The sequence below is a fragment of the Varroa jacobsoni genome, unplaced genomic scaffold (genome assembly GCF_002532875.2).
Source record: "Varroa jacobsoni isolate VJ856 unplaced genomic scaffold, vjacob_1.0 scaffold_274, whole genome shotgun sequence".
Classification (NCBI taxonomy): domain Eukaryota; kingdom Metazoa; phylum Arthropoda; class Arachnida; order Mesostigmata; family Varroidae; genus Varroa; species Varroa jacobsoni.
In genome coordinates, this window is record NW_019213176.1 from 53,869 (window position 1) to 73,648 (window position 19,780).

A 19,780-nucleotide genomic window follows, 5' to 3' on the forward strand; every position below is an offset into this window, starting at 1 on the left:
TGCGTTAATAGTTCCTATATAGACAATGAGCTGGCTTGTTGGTGCCTACATAACGCGGAGCTGTTGCTAGGAATGTCCTGCCTAGAATGTTTTTCACTCGCCGTGAAAAGCATTAATAACCACTGTGATCCCTTATCATACGTTTATGGAAGATTCGTAACTCAGATTAGGATGAAGCACCACAAGGTCCACGTAGTCCTAATTATTTATTAGAAACATTGAGTACAGCCTAAGATATTTTTTCTCATAAATACTTCATTTAAATTTCAGACGGCGTTTTGTTACTGTGTTCATGGGACTTTATTTTTATTCGGGAATATACTGATATGGCCGACTAACAATCCGGTTTTATCTCCCATAGAGCATTATGAACGATATGAAAAACATTTTTTTTTTGAAAAAATGTCTCCGATACTTATTAACAAATACGTATTAGTTAACAAGTTAATGGAAATTATCTATCAAGAATATTTGTGCAGCTAATGCAAAAGGCAAAATGTTAAAATCTTCACAGAGAACCTTACCAAGTATGAAAAATCCCACCCATAATAAGACTGATATATCTAGGGATATGTTCAATCGGACAGAAATTTTGGCAATCGTTACTATATTGCCTAGTCATTACTTCAAAGCTTGACACGCTCTTTTTATGAACCAATCTACGTTTGCTGCACTATTTATATTTTAGTTGATTGCAACAGCTCGCCGTGCGAATAAATTATTTGACCAAAGAGCTATAATGCGGTACAGTTAACCAGTTTCACCAGCTAATCGCTGCAAAATACACAGCTGACATAGAAAAAGATATTTATTTCAATCACAAGTAACGACCCCGGGCAGATATAAGGCGTAGATGAACTGCGGGCTCGATTTCCTGAAAATTCGGTCCCGTTGCCCGAACAGCTCTCTGCACATGTATAAATTAATCGCACCACTGTCGCCATCTGGCGACGCGCATTGAGGAATCTATTAAAAACAACGAAGTAAATTCCACATGAACTCAGAAAACGTGCCATTGCAAACCGTTTTACTGCGTCCATATCACTTCTCGCATAAAATCGGTATTGAGAATAAAAAACGATCCTTTACGAAAACCTGGTAAGCATAAACACGACACATGGTTACACCTAGAATAGGCTTCATCACGGACAACGTATGGGTATTGATATGATTTGAAGGAGGGATGCGTATTAATGTAGAGGTTTTGAAACACATCATGAACGCAGACTGCGACTCGACTCCGATTGTCTTAACCGGGTCGAACCATTTACAATATAACGGTCGTTCCGAAGGATCCCCGTTAAATGACAACATTAGTTCGCATGAGCCTTAATGGAAAACAGGAAAAATACTGAGGTATCTTGGGTAAAAAATTCTCTGTGTCTCGCTTATGACACAGGCTTTACTCTAACGTATTTGCTCCGGCTACTGTGGGACTTCTATACCTATATCTAAAAACCTATTTGGTGCCTAGGCGGCCTGGACCTATGCATAAGGACCTCAGATGGAACCTGGATTAACGGTAATGTCCTCACGTTAGTGTGAATTTCGATTTACAATCAGCTTTTTTCTCATTTTTAAAAGCGACTTTCCTTGGTCGTATTAAAACGATTTGAATCTATGTAGCAGGGTTTGAAGGATGACAGGCTATTCAAGATCAGATGCAGAGATCCGAGAATGGGTCGATCAACGGGTCGCCTCTGTATATGTATGTATGTATGTATGTATGGCTCCTTTTTTAGTCGATCAATTTGTTTTTCGGCCAACAGATGGAAAAAAGCAATGGAAAGACAACTAGATTATGTACTAGGCAAGATTTCCCTCTCTAAAAAGTAACACCATTTCAAGTGCACTGGAAAAAAAATGGCTACCTTACCAATCTATTGTTTGACTATATTGGGCTGTATTCGTCAATAAAAAGAAAGCTATTTTTATACTTTTGTACAGGCTGGACGACTAGTCAGCTATATTTGAAGAAAGCGACTTCATTTAATAAGAAGAACAAATAGTAGCGTTAGTTGCTGTACCTTCTCTTTTGGATTTTTCTTGGAAAATCCAGGCCCCTACATTTGTGATGGTAGTGCATGTGGAAATGGATTTAGGCCTTTTTGCACAAAAAGCCTTATCTCTTGTTATCTCCTTTGCATGGAAACTGGTTTTAAATCTAGACTATTTTACACCAAAACTATATCCTTGAATTTCGCAGATATCTCCAATGTTAAAAAAATAACCAACATTATTAAAATAACTCAGAAAATATATGTAATTCGAAATAGAAAAAAACTGTCTGCGCGCTAGTACCTCAAAACTTTTTCGCGATTGTGTAACAATTTACTCAAATAGCTTTGTTGATAAAATAGTTTTTTAGAGAAAATTTCACTGTTTGGCCCTATGTTTTTATACTGAACCACAATCAATATATAAAACATATAGTTAATTTCTTAGAACTGGATACGATAAATACTACCGTTAATCATAGAGTTCGCGGTCCTCGCTTAAGCTTGTACTGATAGACTAAGAAAATATATGAAATTTATTGGCGGACGAAAACACGCTAGAAGAGCTCGGGATATTTTTTTCTACACGGCCACAACGCTATCGTTCCAAGTGCTAGAAAGCGGTTTACCCAATCTGGAAAATAGCATCCGGGACCTCAAGTTTTGATTCGACAGATTACTTTGATGGAAGGCAGCCGACAAACAACTTAGTAACCGACTAAAAAAATAAGCCACCTTAAGTTTTTTTGTGATTACGCAAAAACATGGAGCTTGGGTACCTCATCAACTCTCTCTGAATGCAACAAAGGATTAGGCTTGACACTGAATCTCAGTACCTCGCTCGGTGTCGAGCGTCACACCGATTTTTCCACAAAATTGTCACCAGTGATGACAAGTGGTGTGCGTCAATATGAACTAGAGATCAAAATGGGTGGCTGTAAAGCAAAAGCCAACGCCTAGGGTTCAACCAAGCCTTCATCCAAAAAAGGTTGTTGTGCGTCTAATGGATTAGGAAATCTGATTTACTAAAAACCGTTTCCTGTGAAGCAGATAGTTGATCGATTTGTTGTTTGGCTCAGTTTGCACCGAATCAACAAACTTATTCAAGAGGAGAGATAGCAATGACGCACGGGATCAGGTTGTTCTGCTTCATGACAGCATGAGACCACACACGGCAAGCATCGTTAAAATTGCCCTCGTCGACTTTGAATGGGATGTTTTGTTGCACCCTCCATGTTATCCCGACCTTGTGCAGACGAATTTTCGTCTTTTTCCTTCACTGGAAAGCACCTTCGCGATTTTACCTTTGACAAGGATCAACAACTCAAAGCAGGATTGAGAATCTTTTCTAAGATAAATGGTGTACATCATTTGAGGAAAATATGGGAGGAAGCTGTAAACAGTGACGAAGGATAAGTATCATAATAATTTATTGTCACAAGAAGGAAAGATGTAGAATGTTTATACAGTAAAAACCGCGGGAACTTCTGATCTCATGCTCCCAACATGATACGAAAGAGCATTCGTCGGATATGTATCATTGCTTCTACAATTCGAACGATGGTGTATGCAACAGCATCACCTTTGCTCTGTCATCGCCGTTTGTAAAGCAGGAACCGCGGAGGAGCTATTTGAATGGCGGTTCGCTGCTTCGTCTGTGTAATGGCTCCATAGTAGTAGACGATTGCGCTTAGTAGTGGCCGGTTTCGTTCCGTCGTCGTCGGCCTGGTTTGCCTTTGCCCTTCCCCATTGACGGCGAGTCGTGTCGAAGCGAGGCGAGGGGGGCCGAGAAGAAGGGTGGATATGGTCTCGGGAGCCCGCGATCGACGACCAATGCAACTTCAGGATCCGTGCAGAGTAGAGGATGTTTTCTTGAAGGAAATAGAAGGAGACGCCGACGTACTCTACAGTGTGACGAAAGGCACTGCGCCACGCTTGCTTGACTAGAGCGTGGTGATCGTCACCGTACGTCTTATTACGACGAGCACGAGCAGCAACGCCGCTCCTCGGGTTTCTTTTGTCAGTATTTTCGATTTTTCTTTCTGCCTTCAGTAAAGACTTTGGTGCTTGCAAGATGGTGTCTGGAATGGTCGAAACCAAGATTGTTCCGGAAAAGAAGGAATGCGAAGAAAAAAGATCAAAGTTGGTAAAATATGGACAAACAGTAAACCTTAATCTAGGATGCTTCGGCATGGTAAGTTGAATTGTTTTTACGATGTCTTGAGCTTCTTTCCTGCTGTCCTCGTATGTAGTCATTCAGTTTAACTTCAAACGGCGGTCGGCTTTCATAGGGGTCCTGTAACTAGAAACTTGTGTTACACTCACACTGTGTCTCCACTCTGCTCCGGTGGGGAAAGAGGCATTGCATATTGTATAAGTCAGAAGCGAACGGTTCATTTATAGCATTGAATACACTCAAATTGGGAGCATCAAAATATTCAGGGCTAGAGTGATATTCCTTACTTAATATATAAAAGTAAGTAATTAAACGAGTAATGGGCGTCACTGTTTGTTGCTTTTTTTCATTAAGTTTTCATTTGCTAATGCTCAAGCATTATCTGTCGTCGCTCATTCTCTTTTCTTCGAGGTTGTTGTCACCTTTTTGATTTGAATCGTACAATTTTACCTCGAGTTCGGGCCCCAAAGAAAAATATGTCGGATAAAAAAGTGATACCATAAGGATCTTAAAGGTAAGAGATACAAGCTTATCTAATAATTATCCTCCTTTAAAAGTGGCTGAAAGAGATTCTTGGCGAACTCAAAACCCGCTTGAGTGCGTCCTTTAGGTCAAGGATACGATACCATTTTTGAATTTAGATAGTATAAAATCTGCTTCCTGCTGTGTTCTCTTCAAGTCATTCATAGTGTATTTGACTGCAATGATGTCCACACAAGGGTTTGAGTGAGAAACGTAAAATCTATTCATCGGTTCAATCAGTCCAGGGTTGAGTTAAGGAGTTGTAACATTTTTTTTTGTTTCTACTGGTATAGTTTCAAAATATTGCAAGCCCATGAACTCGAAACTTAGCGGGACAAGTAGTTTCGCCACAACTATGAAGATAGTAACTATTCTGCATTATAACATCGCGGGTAGTTTTAGCATAATCAGATTCAAAGACTTGAAATCGAAGTTTCCCCTGCAGCAAAAGCAACGAATAGTTTATACGGTGATCGAATTTTCTCATTGAACATAGCTACGATAGAATTGCTTTTTTAAGCAAGCTTTTAAGAGCTCAACATGGCAAGGGAGGATACGGCGTTATCATGTATCACTAATCGCGCTCTGTTACTTCATTTTATTGGCTTATCTTCCCGTCTGATGCCCAGACTTGTTTGACGGCCACGCCACCGGTTTTTAATAGACGCAGCTATCTAAATCATTCTTGAGCTTTGCCCATTTAATGCTGCTATTTGAAGAAATCTTCAGAGAGAAGATCAGCGCTTTTTTTAAATGACCTTTGCGTATTAGATGTGCTTTACTTGTGAGGATTTGATCGAGTCTTATTAGGGTCACAGGTAACCAAATGCATACCTTTTCGCTTCGGGCAGTGTACACCAGCAACAGATGGATACGCCAGACAAAGATGAGAAGCCGAATTGTACGTGTACAGTTTTTTTTTTCGTCTGTTGGGTATTCTCGCCTGGGCGTGTGTTGTAACGAAGCTACATTTTCATCCTGCCTGCTTTTTCAAACGTTTCACGTTGCCGTTCTGGATTGGGGAAAGAGATCACCGCGGCACGGTGGTATCGCGTACTGATGTATAATGGCAGCTGTTCCCCGTTATAAGCTTGCCTACGAATGTTGCAGCACCAAAATAGTAAAAATCACTTGAATTGCCACGCTATGCCGATTTAAGAACTAAGCAAACAGAATCATACTTAAAATTTACTGAATTCTGTATAGATTTGATTAGGTCGTATAGTTTGAAGTAAATAAGTATGTATAATGGTGTGACAACAATGAGCATTGGCTGTACTTTGTGGCTTCCTGGTCATTGAAACGCAGCGCAAGACGACAAGAGAAAACGGAACTCGTTCTGCAAAATTTTATTTGCTACATCCGGTAATTGCTCTAACTGAAGTAGACATTAATCACATTTCGGCAGTAATGTTCTCTGTGGCAAAACGCTCTGAGGGTAGATTTCGATCCTGTTATGAAGACATCTTGGTACCAATAGCTTTCCACCTAGCAATGAGTTGCTTCGAGTAAAAGCTGTCCTGTGCCTAAGTACCCATCCTTGTAGAACCCTAGCTCGTCGTTACTTGTTTCTGGCAGCTATATCTTACTACTGTTTTCATTTACGAAGTGCTCTAGCCCATTTAGAAGAGTTGCGCTTGCGCAAGGTGAGTCTGCTTTCAGTTCAGCTTGCCGATTATTCTTAGATCAAGGCTGTAACGCCGTATCGAGGAGAGCTGCTGGCTATGACGCCGCATTTTTGTCGTACGACGGAACGAGCGTTTGAACATTTCTATGTATTACGTTCGTGCATGGTTTATTCTCACTCGAATGTGTCGAGGTGGCTGCGGCCCCACAACCGTCTCCCTGGGCTATTGCCGCACGTTGAACTTTGCAAAGAGCAGAACTGACCAGATCTAACCGGACTGAACTGGTCGATGTAACACCGAGTCCAACGAAGCCGTGCTTCCCTATCTTTACTCCAAATCGGGCCGCTTTTGGCTCTTTCCACCGAAGTGGCGAGAAAGAGGGTGAGAGTGACTTAGAGAGATGTAGCAGGCGGAACCCTTCGCTCCAGATCCAGCCACGTAGCTGTGGTACGAATCGGTGCTCAGTAGTTGACGTCGAAAGCAGGACAGTCGCGGCCGACGCCCTGAGTACGTTTCACTGCCCAGGCCTATATTTCAGAATTCTGCCCATGCTGTAGCTAGGTCGCGTACAAGGCGGCCTGTCTATATATATTGGCTTTCGGCCTTGTTTTATCTGCAGAAGCGTTTTGCAACAGTACCCTTAGTTGCACGTCGTCGTCGTGTCGCCTGGATGCCCACATTAGTGCAAGCTATATATATATATATATAATATTTTATCCAATGGTGACTGCTTTATTACTCAATGGTATAATTTGAACAAATTCATATGGTTTTGCTTTACCGGTTATGTATTAAAGTAATCGTCTGAGCCTCGGGTTTGCCTCCAGGATCGACTTAAATCGATGTCTAGGGCACCACATGTACGTGTACATGCTTGTTACGGCAGTGCAAAAGCCGGCCAAACATTATGTAAACATGTCGTATTGAATCCACTTTGTCACCACATGTCTAACTGGACTGAATGATATTTTTTTGTTGTTTACCTATATAACGAGAAATGGGAATAAATCAGCTAAACAAATGCACTTGTGCACGTGTGTATCATAGAAATACAATTACCTGACCGATGGAACTGGCTTCCGTTGCCTTTGGCCTGTATATACCCAGTCCGCCGTTGAGTAACCAGTAGCGTTGGGAACGTGACGTATAATGTAGGATAGTCCGATTTTCAGCTGCAATGTGCAGTGGTACGTTCTACACCGTATTGCGTATCGCATCCTTTGCAGCTCGATAAAAGCGTACAGACTGTCGAATTGTTATCAACGCTTTGTGATGTAACAGCGCTGGCGTGTCAGACCCGGACGTGGGTGATCCTATTTTCTGGGCAGCAGAGGGGAAACAGTCTGCTGCGAAACGTATCCATATAAACATCATTCACTATCTGTAGCCCGTCTGTAAATTATAATCTTATATTGCTAATCATGTAACATCCATCTTATCTACAATACGCAAATAGTTATTTATTTATAGTGCTGTTTACCTTTCTGCGCTATCCAATTAAAAAATGAAGCAGACTGATAAAATGTATTGCTAGATATACACGTTAGCGACGTATTGACTCGTGGTACACAGAACTGTTTTCGCTGCCAAAGTGGGTCAAACTAATAAATTGCTGTACTATTTGTGTCAGGCGGAAGTAATTAAATATCCCTTGATTGTCTGGCTGTTACTTTATAACTACGCATATGGGGCACGAACCGCTACAAGGACCATACGTAGAACGAAATTATAAAATGCTCTAGCACTATTTTATCGCTTATTTATTATTTATATTAATATAAGTTTATGATCTTTCATGAATGCTATTTGATGCCTCCTTTGTACGATGCTTAGGTAAATCGGGAGGATTTTTTAGTAGTCTTAATGGCCCAGTTATCGTAATGAATAATTTAGTAAGTTCTAAATTTTATGCAAATGACACCACACATGCTTCTGAAGAACTGGCAGCGGTCGTTTAAGAAATCTGCCTCATATCGTATCAATGTGGGTCAAACTCGATCGGGGTCGCTTCCATGGAGCGATACAACCGACACGAGCTACCTGTTCTCCCAGCAAAGGGCTATTTTTTTTAACGAACACTGTCGACTATATGCGCTTCAATTTAGCTAGGAAGAACCATCGAGCTATTTTCGAACAATTTTTGCCCCGTTGTACCTACGATCGTTATGCACAAAAGTCATCGATCAACCAGTAAAGACCTGAAACCGTCTTTTTAGTTGGAGTATACACGTACTGTTTTTAAGGGCAGCAAGGAAAAAACTAGATTTTGTCTCATTAACTAAGCAAAGTTGGACTTCTCAACGTAACAAGTGAAATCGCTACCATTTCACGATCAGGTAGGCGTTATTAATAGACACAGAAGTAAGCCTGAACTTTCATTACTTATGCGCATCTCATCATCGACTTCACGACATCAATAGCTGACGTCAGGAGAATCGAATTGCAACAAGAGATGCAAACTTTGTGGGAGTTACGACAGAGAAAATCTGTGCTGTCCCGGCTGCATTGTTTATACTATTGTAGATGATTAAACTGTTTCCATAGCTGAAAGAGCCTTGCTTGATGGTTTCTTCTGTATACTTCGATACCTTAATTTGAAGATGTTAATTCGTCTCGGCTACACTATGATTCACGTAAACATGAACGTGACAACTTTCAAAAACAAAGGCTACTCGTTTGTTTCATTAATACTTTTCACCTCTCTCAATTCGAAGATACATCCGAGAGGAAGCAAGACGCACGCAGATATACAAAATTCCTTAAACTTCGCTTCGGATGTATTTTCGGATACACTTATACATATCCAAAAGCCCAGTAGGCCCAACAGGCAGTATAGATCTTGTGTACGAATAGCGCTTCCAGTGTGTTGAGCCTTCTATTTCTGCAGGACAATGAATCAAACTTCAGAAAAATGCGAACTTCAAGCCAAACATATAGCTCTTGTATTTGATAGTTACGTTCCCTTGCTGCCATAGTAAAACCCTATCTGTTGCTTAGCCCAATAGAGATGACAACATGCGACATCGAAGCAACCCATTTAAGATGCTGCCTCAAACAGTCCGACGTCGATCAGATATAATCGACAGTGGAATTATTTATGAGTCTGCTTAACAATAATCGCACGTAAGAGATACAATAGGCTGATCAACTTGAGGTCAGAGATAGCCATACGTTTTTCAGAAGTGGAATTGCTACAGCTAAAATTATACGCGTGTTAAAATCAGATATTTGTCATATAGTCTGCGAGCGTGGGCTTTGGAGTAAAGATACCTAGCTCTAACAGAACAATCCGTAGTATTTGAGTCTGCCCGTTTCTGAAGTGTGTGCGTAGTGGAAAAGCTCGATCGCTTAATTCGTTCGTGTTTGACCAGCTCCCCTGCGACACGAACGGCGCAGAAAAACGATGCATTGCGGACCTGGAAACTGCGGAAATTGGAATTTTCCAGACACCTTACTAAGTCTAGAATTTTATTACAAGATAAGGACTCTCGATAACACGCTAAAACACGGCAATGTCTTTCTAGTACCTATATTATACGAGACAAACGCAATGAGTTGTGAAATGCAGATATACTACGTTGACCTGAAGGTTAAGTGGCGAGCAGGCTGGCTAAGGCTGGTTTTCTATAGCCGTTTAGTAATGCACTGTAGCTGTATACAAGTTTAAAAACTGCTAAAAACAAGTAATAAAGTTTACCTCTTGGTAGAGTTACGTTAGTGCTAGCGACGATTGGTTTCCTCTTCTTCAGTAAACAGGTATCACTCAATTTTCAGTCGAAAGTTAAGAACTTACGTTATTGCAGACGGTTTCGGTTGGCAAAAAAATTTGTTGTGGCAATACCAGTATAACATTTCAATCAGTTAGCGCATTCTAGTCTACTGCTAGGCGCAGGCAACGCACGACGGTGATAGCGATACATTATAGTTGCTGTTTCGAAATCAAATAATGAGGTTAACGGAGATTGGAACAATACTGTATTCTGCGCTGTCCATCTATTCAGACCATTTTTAGGACCTCTCCTTATGAACCTGACGCCTGAAAACAAAATCAGTAACAAGAGTATTAAAAATCGGTCAGGCTATTACAGAGCATTAATTAGACATATTATCGTGTAAGCTTACTAGGAAACTGTAGAAAGATGTGACGATTGTGAGAGGGGATAAGAGAGGTTCAATACAGGTGTTACATTCGCTCTGTCACCTTTGAAAGGTTGAAAAATCATATTTATGTAAGTCTTACAGATTGTTCACTGTTGACTATAAATTCGCTTCATGTACTAGTGAGGTAGTTTTACTAAGAACAAATCATGTTTGAAACAACAAGATATAACTACCACTGCGTAATAAGAGCTACATTATCGATTCTTATAGAAATTACCTTCATAAACAGATGAGAACCAGTGCCGGACAACTGGGCCACGTACCGATTGCAGTTATATTGACAAAAAAAAAAAAAAAGACAACTTACGAACCATAGGTTTTGTTCTTTCGCTTTATTTTAAAGCAGTAACACTGAGCTGAAGCGAAATGACTACGGTTTTACAGAGATGAATAAAGCTGCTCACGGTGGAAGTCTTTCTTATTGTGAACATAGGGTCTGATGACATCTGTTATTGGGACGACACTTCTGGATCTTACTGAAGTTTACGAAACGAGAATCGACCTCGCGTCACACATCATCACCTCCAGAGGTTGCGGAGCTCTCCTGGGCTCCTTCTTCGGTGGAATGCTTCTTGACAGGTACTACTGCAAATCATTTTGATTTTTTAAGATGAATGCACCATTGTTCTTAAAACTGTATCTACTTTAAGTACATGCAGCCAGTATTGGAGTAGAAGCATAAGCCATGTGCTTTTTTGTAATGCATAAAATTTACTGTTATTATTGGTGATGCTCATATTTTTTGCTGAACGGCTTTTTTACAAAAATCAATTTAACTAATAGCAGAGGTATATTTATCGATATTTAGCTTACTTATTAATAAAAAAGACATGGATGCAGGTGTTTTTTTTGTATCGTAATCCGACATTCCTAATTTCATTCCTGATTAATGCAACCCGAAAAGTGTCTGGTCGATGATCAGAAGGCAGTGATCTAAATGTCGATATCGATCTGCGTTTGTTTTTTTTTAATTATTATTATTAATGCTATGCTACAGCAAGCGGTTTATTAAATCGGCTGATGCGTTCATTGTCGCATCTTGTTGAAATTCACGGCATCGTCTGTACGAAGCTGACGTCTATTAGGGCCACTTTGACGGTGTCGCTCGGGCTGTTGCCGACGATCCGATGATGATGATTGTGAGCCTGGTTATCTTGCTGGCGGTTACGAGATATGTGAGTGCGGATCCACTAAAGTGATGCCTATTGCAACAAACGTTAGAAGCAAAAGGGATAGACGCTGCTATCATTTATACCACAGTAGACTAACCGCCAAATATAACAGTGGCCTAGTCAATGGTGGACATTGATAGGTTCGGAGTACGAAAGCATTTGTAGTTTCTTCACTTATCCTCCTTGTGCTATCGACTTGTGCTGCTGCCATTTAGTCCTGTAAGGAAATCTGTAGCGCGTTGTTGGGCGTACCTTGACTTAACCGAGATGGTTGGCGGCATCCAGCATCAATCGACATTTGAGGTAGCCAGAACCACAAGCAGTTAACAAGTACTAGTACGCATAGCCCCTCTCTTGAGCTGAATTTGCTCGGCAGTGAAGAAGCATGCCCTCAAGTTTGCCCATGAATACTTGAACGATAAATGTCTCGCATTTATTGGCGGCATAGCTTGTCGGTACTTTGACCTGTTATCAGTATCTCGTTGCGTATAATATTTAACTACTCTACTGACAAGGAAGAAGAGGCACTCGATCAAGAGCGATACCTCGAGGACACGAAACTAGATGTGATGCTGCCAAGGATCAATGACGTGTATATAGCTACGAAATGCCTTTTGAAGCAGGCACTCAAGAAGCCTGCACCCTTTTCTGTGTTTTCCATGTCGACGAATATTTTAGCGATAGTAAAGCTATATTCTTGTCAATTTGATTCGTGTGAATTATACCATTATAACAAACGACTGTCGTACTGACGCTAATCATGCTGCAAACCACTGAAAGATTTAAGTAAAACGTGCTTTTAACTTTTTTTCAAACGTCGTAGAGAAATGTCGGAGAACATCACAGAAGTGCAGAAGAAATATTGTGCTTTACGTATCTTAGTCCAATAGGATCTACTGACATCGTCTATTCACTTAGAGATGACATTGCAAGTTGATCCTAAATATAAATAATAGATAATCAATCATATATTACCTGTACACTTATATATATATATATAATGGATGACCAATGTACAATTTCAAGGTACATAAAAGGACAACGAGGAGCATCGCTAATAGCATAGAGCAATAATATACATTCTTTGTTCTTTTGTTTTTGTTATTTTTTATTCGACCAGGTTCAACATGCAGGTCTTGATCACAACAGCATTCTTTATTGCGTCTATCGCCATCTGCCTAATTCCTGTCTGTCCAACCCTAACGTTAGCTTATGGAGTAACACTTGTCTACGGTCTTACCGTAGGAATCTTCGACACTGGTAAATAACATAGAACTCTGTTGAATCTAATATCATAAGAATGTAAATGAAAAAAAGAAGCATACTCGCGCTGAGTACTTGGATAATTTAAAGTTTTGTTTTACATTTTATATTAACAATTAATTTTAAGGAAATTTATGACAAAGCCACTTAAAGTGCCTGGTCCTCAGCTTCAGGCTTTATGTTCGACATCGCCGTACAGCATCCCAATAAATTCTAAACACTGAATAAGTTCTTAGATAGGAAAACGTAATAACATAACAAACAAAAGTATACCATAAATAAATTAATTTTTTTCTTGAAATCATCATAAACAACAACATCAGAAATTTCGCTTGTAAATAACATTACAATAGCCTTATTGTCGTACACAAATTTAAAGGGCATACCAAATAAGCAGTATGTAAAAGATTTACTGCGAAATTGTTGCGCGACAAATGAACATTATTTGTCGTTTGGACTGATTTTGCAGGAGCCAACATCTGGATCATCAACTTGTGGGGTAATAAAAATGGCCCAATGTTGCAGATTTATCATTTTGCATTCGGTGTCGGCGGCCTGTTATCCCCTATTGTAGCTGAGCCCTTTCTTAGTTTACATCACAAGGACGCAAGTGCGTCAATAGCACATTCGCATATGCCACGCTCCATCGATCTATTTGATCCTATGGTTGACCCGATTATTAACAACACTCTACCTACTCAGCTGTACCTTCGTCCTTCACGTATCGAAGTGCCGTACGGATTGATCGCCGCCATCCACTTCATGCTCTTTGTATCAATGCTTGTATTCTATTGCATTGATCCACGTGATCCTAAGCCACAGAAGAAAGCTGAAGGTGATGAACCGCAGCCATCAGCTCTGAAACGTTATTCCTTGTTGATGTGTCTTTCGTTCTACTTGATGATATACGTGGCGCTGGAGTCGTGTCTTGGCCAAATGTTATCGGCGTTTGCAGTGAAAAGCAAACTCCAGTTTACCAAAACGCAGGCCTCCTATCTGTCATCGTTATTTTGGACAACATTTACTATGTCGCGGGTATTTTCGGCCTTCTGGGCTCTGCACTCCTCACCGCGTTGTATGATGTTTACAGAGCATGCAATGAGCCTTGCTGCCTTTTTTCTGTTCCTTTGGTTCGGCGAAACAAGTCGAATTATGGTATGGGTTTGCGCTGCACTCGTCGGCATTGGTGCCGCTGGGATGTTTGCAACGGCCATCACTTGGACGGTAAGAATTTTTCTTTAATCTTCTCATTAAATTAATTATTGCTCAGCAGTGGCAGGGGACATATTGTTCTATGTAATTTTATAACTTCAGACGATGAATCATTCATTTAGCAGTGCAGATGTTGTTTACGCGTACAAGTAGCAAAATACCTGGAATATCTGTAACCAAAGGCTTGAGCGGCGAGCTTGCGATTTGAACAGACGTCTTTTATAACTTTATTTGAACAGTACTGTCTTTGATCTAGCCATTGTGACCGTCAAAACTCAATACACCTAGCTATACCTTTGCTCTGCACTACGCTATAATAGTGATCTATTACCCTACTAGCACTTCTAGCCTTGGTTAGTCGGAATTTTTATCATTTGTTTTTTTGTTACTGTGACGCTATCATACACTTAGGTCGAGTATATGGCTTTGTCCAACAAGATGATGTCCGTGTCGACGGTATTCTCTGGGTCTGGTGGAATGGCCCCTCCATTTATTGTAGGCCGCTTCATCGACGAAAATCCTATGATTCTTATGTATACCTGTACTGCAATCACTTGCATACTCACAGGCATTATGGCAGGTCGGTATATAGATATGGCAATCACGTTTATTATATCGTATCTGTTCTTCAAAAAGGCCTCTCAAGCACGACGTCATGTACAATATATACCTGGAAACTTTCGCCATAGACCCATCCTACCTTGCTTTTGAGAACATTAATCATCAATTCGCATATATGTATAATGTAATGAATGTGTATGTGCATGTATATAGGGTGTACTGGTCATCGTCACGACATACGTTCACTTGTACTCCACGTACCATAAAAAAGCCAGTTTTTTCTATGACTAAACAACAAAGCTATCATAGTAAATAGTAATTCGTCGTTTTTAAAGTTTGAACAAAAAGAATAGCTCTATTATCCAACATTATATCCGACAATAGCACAAAATATATATGCAATATCCGTGCTGGACGAACTTCCACTAAGACTAAGTTTTACCCGAAATCGACGCTCTACGTTGTCACCAGCTTCCATATGGTCTTCCAAGATCCGAATGATTCTTATGCAGCAAACTGGAAGATCTTTGATAGCATTTTTTATCAAACAGTTTAAAAAATTCCTAGAACAGACCAATTTTGATACATCGAAATTTTGATGTATATTAGAAGCCGTTTTAGAAAGGCGAATATTGCTGACTAGATCGTCAAGATAAGCAACGTGCTGTTTTTTTGAGCCTTCTCGTTTCTCTTCGTATTTTTTGGCCGCTTTCAAGGCCCTTGCCTCTTTGGGATGTTCGGTTCGCTATCAGTTCAAAAGTTCAACGGAATTTTTCGTAGCGTATTTGATTCACACCTCAGTGAGTTTACACCTACCCATGACGTATAAAGTGCAGTTACGACAAAAAAGTTTTCTGCGGACTGAAGAGAACACCTTGCAAATGACTGGTTAGTAGTAGTCCCAAGTTGAAGCTATAATCGCGGTGAATGGTAATTATCAATTTCCGACAATCATACCGTCTGACTATCAGAAATGTGTGAAATCCTGAATATATATGTATACATGAATGAATGAATAAAGGTTTGCTGTGATCTAATCAAATGGTATGGTATTGCAGCAATGTGGGCGATCACGAGCACGATGACTGCTCGAAAATCCATGGTTGTCGTTCCTGTGGAAATGGATGACAATCGCGGAGTCGATGCCGAAAAGGGTGAGAAGACTTCCGTTGCCATTGCTAAAATGTGAAATTCTCGTGCTCTTAATAACATGTTGGAAGAAACTTAGATCATCATGGAAGCGTTTCACGTCGAAGAACCCAAACGCATCAATTGTTACCAGAAATGTTCCTTGATGGATAACACATTGAAGATGTATAGAAGCTTCTGTTGTCTCTGCTCAACCTCAGCAGTAACATGAGAAAACAACAAGTGAGATGTGCAGCCTTGGACGTAAAAAGAGCGTATGCTAGCAGCCTTGAGAGCAAGGTTTGTTAATGTTAGATAGTATGACACATTTGGGCATTTGTCCGAGGCTAAATCTGGGTCACATATTAAATCTGTCCCATCTTTGTCGAGGAATATGGGTAACACACGCTGAACGGCTGATCTTGCCGCAAGGCTGAGTTGCTTCATTGTTTCACTGATGCCAGAAGCCATTATTGGGTATAAACATTACTATCTAATTTTTACAACATACCCGTATAGCATCACCCAAGTGCCACTACTGAAGGCTTGGCCACCTACCGTCCAACTGGGTTTAGTCTAACCCAGATGTAAGTGACACCTACATAGATGCATGCACTCAGGCTTTCGATCTGGCCTAGAGAAAATGCCAATGTAATAGGTGCTTTCACGAGGCAATCGAATCATGGTTAACTTACAGGAAAGGACACCGACATCATACATTAGAGAAATATAATACCTCCATTTATTGCGGTATTTTACTGAGCAAATGTGAAACTGTTGTTTTGTGATGGGAGAATGTGTTTTAGTAAATCAATAGTTGTAAAGAGCGCACATTCTTGTAGAGCAACTCACATTTGTTATACTGAAGAACGTATTGAAGCTTTGTTGTACGAGATGCGGTAGACAGGAAAAAACGGAGTGTATGTAAAATGTTATGCCTTCTTAATAATTATATATATATATATATATATAATATATATATATATATGTATATATATATATATAGATATATGTATATATTATATATATATATATATATATATATATATATATGTATATGTATATATATATATGTATATGTATATATATATATATATATATGCAGAATGTGATCTTAACTGTCTTTTGGTAAGCAAAGTGTCGTTGAGCCTCCAACACCTGTGGGTAATATGTTGCATTTTTGCATCAACCAGTGACCAGTCAACCCGAGTGGATAAATCTTTTTAAAATGTTTGGACACCTGTGATACACTCAACTAGAGTAGTTCAAAAAAAGTGTATACAGAAGTTAATTTTTTAACGATTTGGTCAAAAAAAAAAAGGAGAAATGAGGTAGGATTGTTCGCGCTGTTACAAACAGCTGCATTATAGTCATCAGCAGTTTTGTTAATATTCAAGACACTGTACAGTTTTTACTTAATGTCAGTTCACAAATAGCGGTGTTACGTATGATGATTCGAATGGCTTTATTTAAATATACGAAAAGTAAAAATAAAATCATGATTCCAATGTGTTCCATAGTAACTATGTGTTGTTGATTAATGAATTGATTGTAGTGATAAATAAAAGCACCTTACCTAAAGTTTACAGGTTTTATACCGTTCATTGCGTCATTTAGAAAAAAAATGCTGAAGGTCTACAGATTATACGATATTCTGGTTCGTCGAGAGTTCGAAATCTTTTTACAGATAAAAAAAAAAAAAAAAAAAAAACTGCTAAACCAATAAGTGTTATTGGTGTCGACATGTTACTTCAACAATGCTTTGTTCCGAAGTTGTTATTGCCACCTTTTGACTTTTAGAAAATGGAAGTGAACAATCTTATATAAAGCAAGAGTCATTTGAATACCGCAACACCTAAACTTTGGGCAAAAACCCTGGTTATTTTTTAGCCTCTTTACACTACATCAAAAAAATTTTATTATTGTTTTGTGTTTCCGTTTATAGTTAAATTGATGCCCACCAGGGGCTAGTACGATCTTCGTACGACGAATAGATTTCTTCAACAAAGTCATTGTAGTTTTCTTCTTAACAGGCATTTTTTATAACATTTTTTTTTTCAGCAAAGACAATCCTGTCGTCGTTCCGAGTCCCTATTAAAACAATATACGAAACTTGGCCAGTTTTCCTATGGCACTAAAATAACAGCAACTAGTGGATTACGTATTCGCAACGGAATAGTAAAGACGGAGTTGTGACCTTATAGGTTTATGATTCCCTATGCTTCAATTTTATTGGCTATTACTATGTTCTAATATCTTTATTTTATATTTTAATATCTATTAAAAATAAATATTAAAATAAAGAGACGACTTGATTCAATAGGTTTTTATACACTTATAACGATATATTATTTCCTAATATCTATTTCGCTCACTAAGCTGGATTGTAAAAGCAAACTCCTTCTGATGAAAGCTAAATTTCCTTAACTCTAAACAATTCAAAGTGAACACTGTTTTATTTATGCATAGAGAGGTTCTTACTTAGTTCGAGCGTTGTTCAAAATAACCGTTTCGACTTGAACTAGAGTGTGATAAACTTTGATCACTTCAAAAAGTCTAAATTCAAATTATGCTTAAGTGAATAGACCATTGATTTGATCGAAATCCTGGCGGGCGGTTCAGGCCGCCACCACCGTTCAAATTATTTAGACGGTTTAGAGTTGTATCGTTCATTATGATTATGATATGGCCCAAATTTGCGTTTTAGACGCAAGATGTATGTAAGGAAAATTATTCAAGGAACATTTAAAAAATTCAAAGTTTTCCATACCATAAATTTTTTTTCGAGATTTAAGGCAATCTGTTGCCGGTTCCTATTTAGCCCTTTTTTAGAAAACATAGCTACCTGTCATTTAGCACAGAAGGCACGGTTATTTTGAAATGGCTGAATTAAATATTGATATATCGCGCATGCAGCTTTGTATGGTGTCTAGATCAGACTAAAGATAAACGCTTATGGTGTTCCTAGTTTTTTATTAGGACCACTAGATAGTTGACTCACTTGAGCCATTACTAAGTCGGCGGCTAATATTTATAGCCATGACGAAAACAGTGCATCGTACTTGCAGAAATCGACTCTTATATCAGCCATTTTCCACGCACGATAAACGTTTACAGGAAATAAAAATCCTATTACTTTTTTACTCGATATCCACGGTATATGTTATTCCCAGGTTCCATGGAACTTTTGAAACACACGAGGAAGGAAGCCATAAGACGAAGTGGAAGGTATTCAATAAGGTTTAGATTTAAAAGGCTCGAAAATAATAAATTAATAATAAAAAAGGAGAAAAAGCGAGTTTTAATAATCTTGGATTTTCGGTAGATCAGTCGGAATCTGTCTTCGGAAGGAGAATATCTATTGCCGATTTGATTATCCAGATAAGCTCTAATGATAAGAATTTTTGACCATTTTTGAAGCTTTTGGTCAGTCAGGTCAAAATTTTATCTCATCGAAATTTTCTGTATATAGCGTTTTTAGGCGACAATTTGAGGAGTCTACATATATGAGTATGGCTTGACGCACCATTAATATTAAGAGGGTATGCGAGGAACCATGAAAGCATAAACGACTAGTGCCCAGTTTAGATCCCAAGTTAAAGTTGTAATTAATGTAACACATTATTGTAAATACGATTGCCCGATATGACACCCCTAGCACTTACACAAAAAAAATTCGTTGAAATATTTGTTTTTATATGAATATACTTTTGTAAAAAAGCTGGAAAGGTACCAGTTTTTACGGTGCACTCTGTGTCTAATGCGGATTCTTGGAGCGACCCACCAGCTGAGATAACGATTTGTTTACCCCATTTAGACTCCTTCCTAACTGCAATTTAGGCCGGAGTAAATATTACTACACTATCGATGCCCAGTTGACATAAAATTGCCTTCAAGGCTGTAAACGATCTTTAATGCAATTGAAATGGTTACAGTAGAAAAGCATTAATGTCGATTTGT

At 39.1% G+C, this 19,780-nt stretch overlaps 1 protein-coding gene across 1 annotated transcript; it reads left to right on the forward strand.

Annotated features, from left to right (window-relative positions):
- The first annotated feature begins 3,813 nt into the window (after nucleotides 1–3,813).
- LOC111258885 (sodium-dependent glucose transporter 1A) lies at nucleotides 3,814–17,343 on the forward strand. The gene is made up of 6 exons (XM_022830437.2): nucleotides 3,814–4,191; nucleotides 10,918–11,063; nucleotides 12,777–12,916; nucleotides 13,389–14,143; nucleotides 14,543–14,711; nucleotides 15,751–17,343. Exons 1-6 carry the CDS (start codon nucleotides 4,072–4,074, stop codon nucleotides 15,879–15,881), a joined length of 1,461 nt encoding a protein of 486 aa, XP_022686172.1. The 5' UTR covers nucleotides 3,814–4,071; the 3' UTR covers nucleotides 15,882–17,343.
- The last annotated feature ends 2,437 nt before the right edge of the window (nucleotides 17,344–19,780 follow it).

Excerpts from the sequence above, each read along its gene's own strand:
- LOC111258885 (XM_022830437.2), top strand. The coding sequence starts at position 4,072 with ATGGTGTCTGGAATGGTCGAAACCAAGATTGTTCCGGAAAAGAAGGAA. Across the intron at positions 12,917-13,388 it reads CGTAGGAATCTTCGACACTG|GAGCCAACATCTGGATCATC; the intron begins GTAAATAACATA and ends CTGATTTTGCAG. Across the intron at positions 14,144-14,542 it reads CAACGGCCATCACTTGGACG|GTCGAGTATATGGCTTTGTC; the intron begins GTAAGAATTTTT and ends TCATACACTTAG.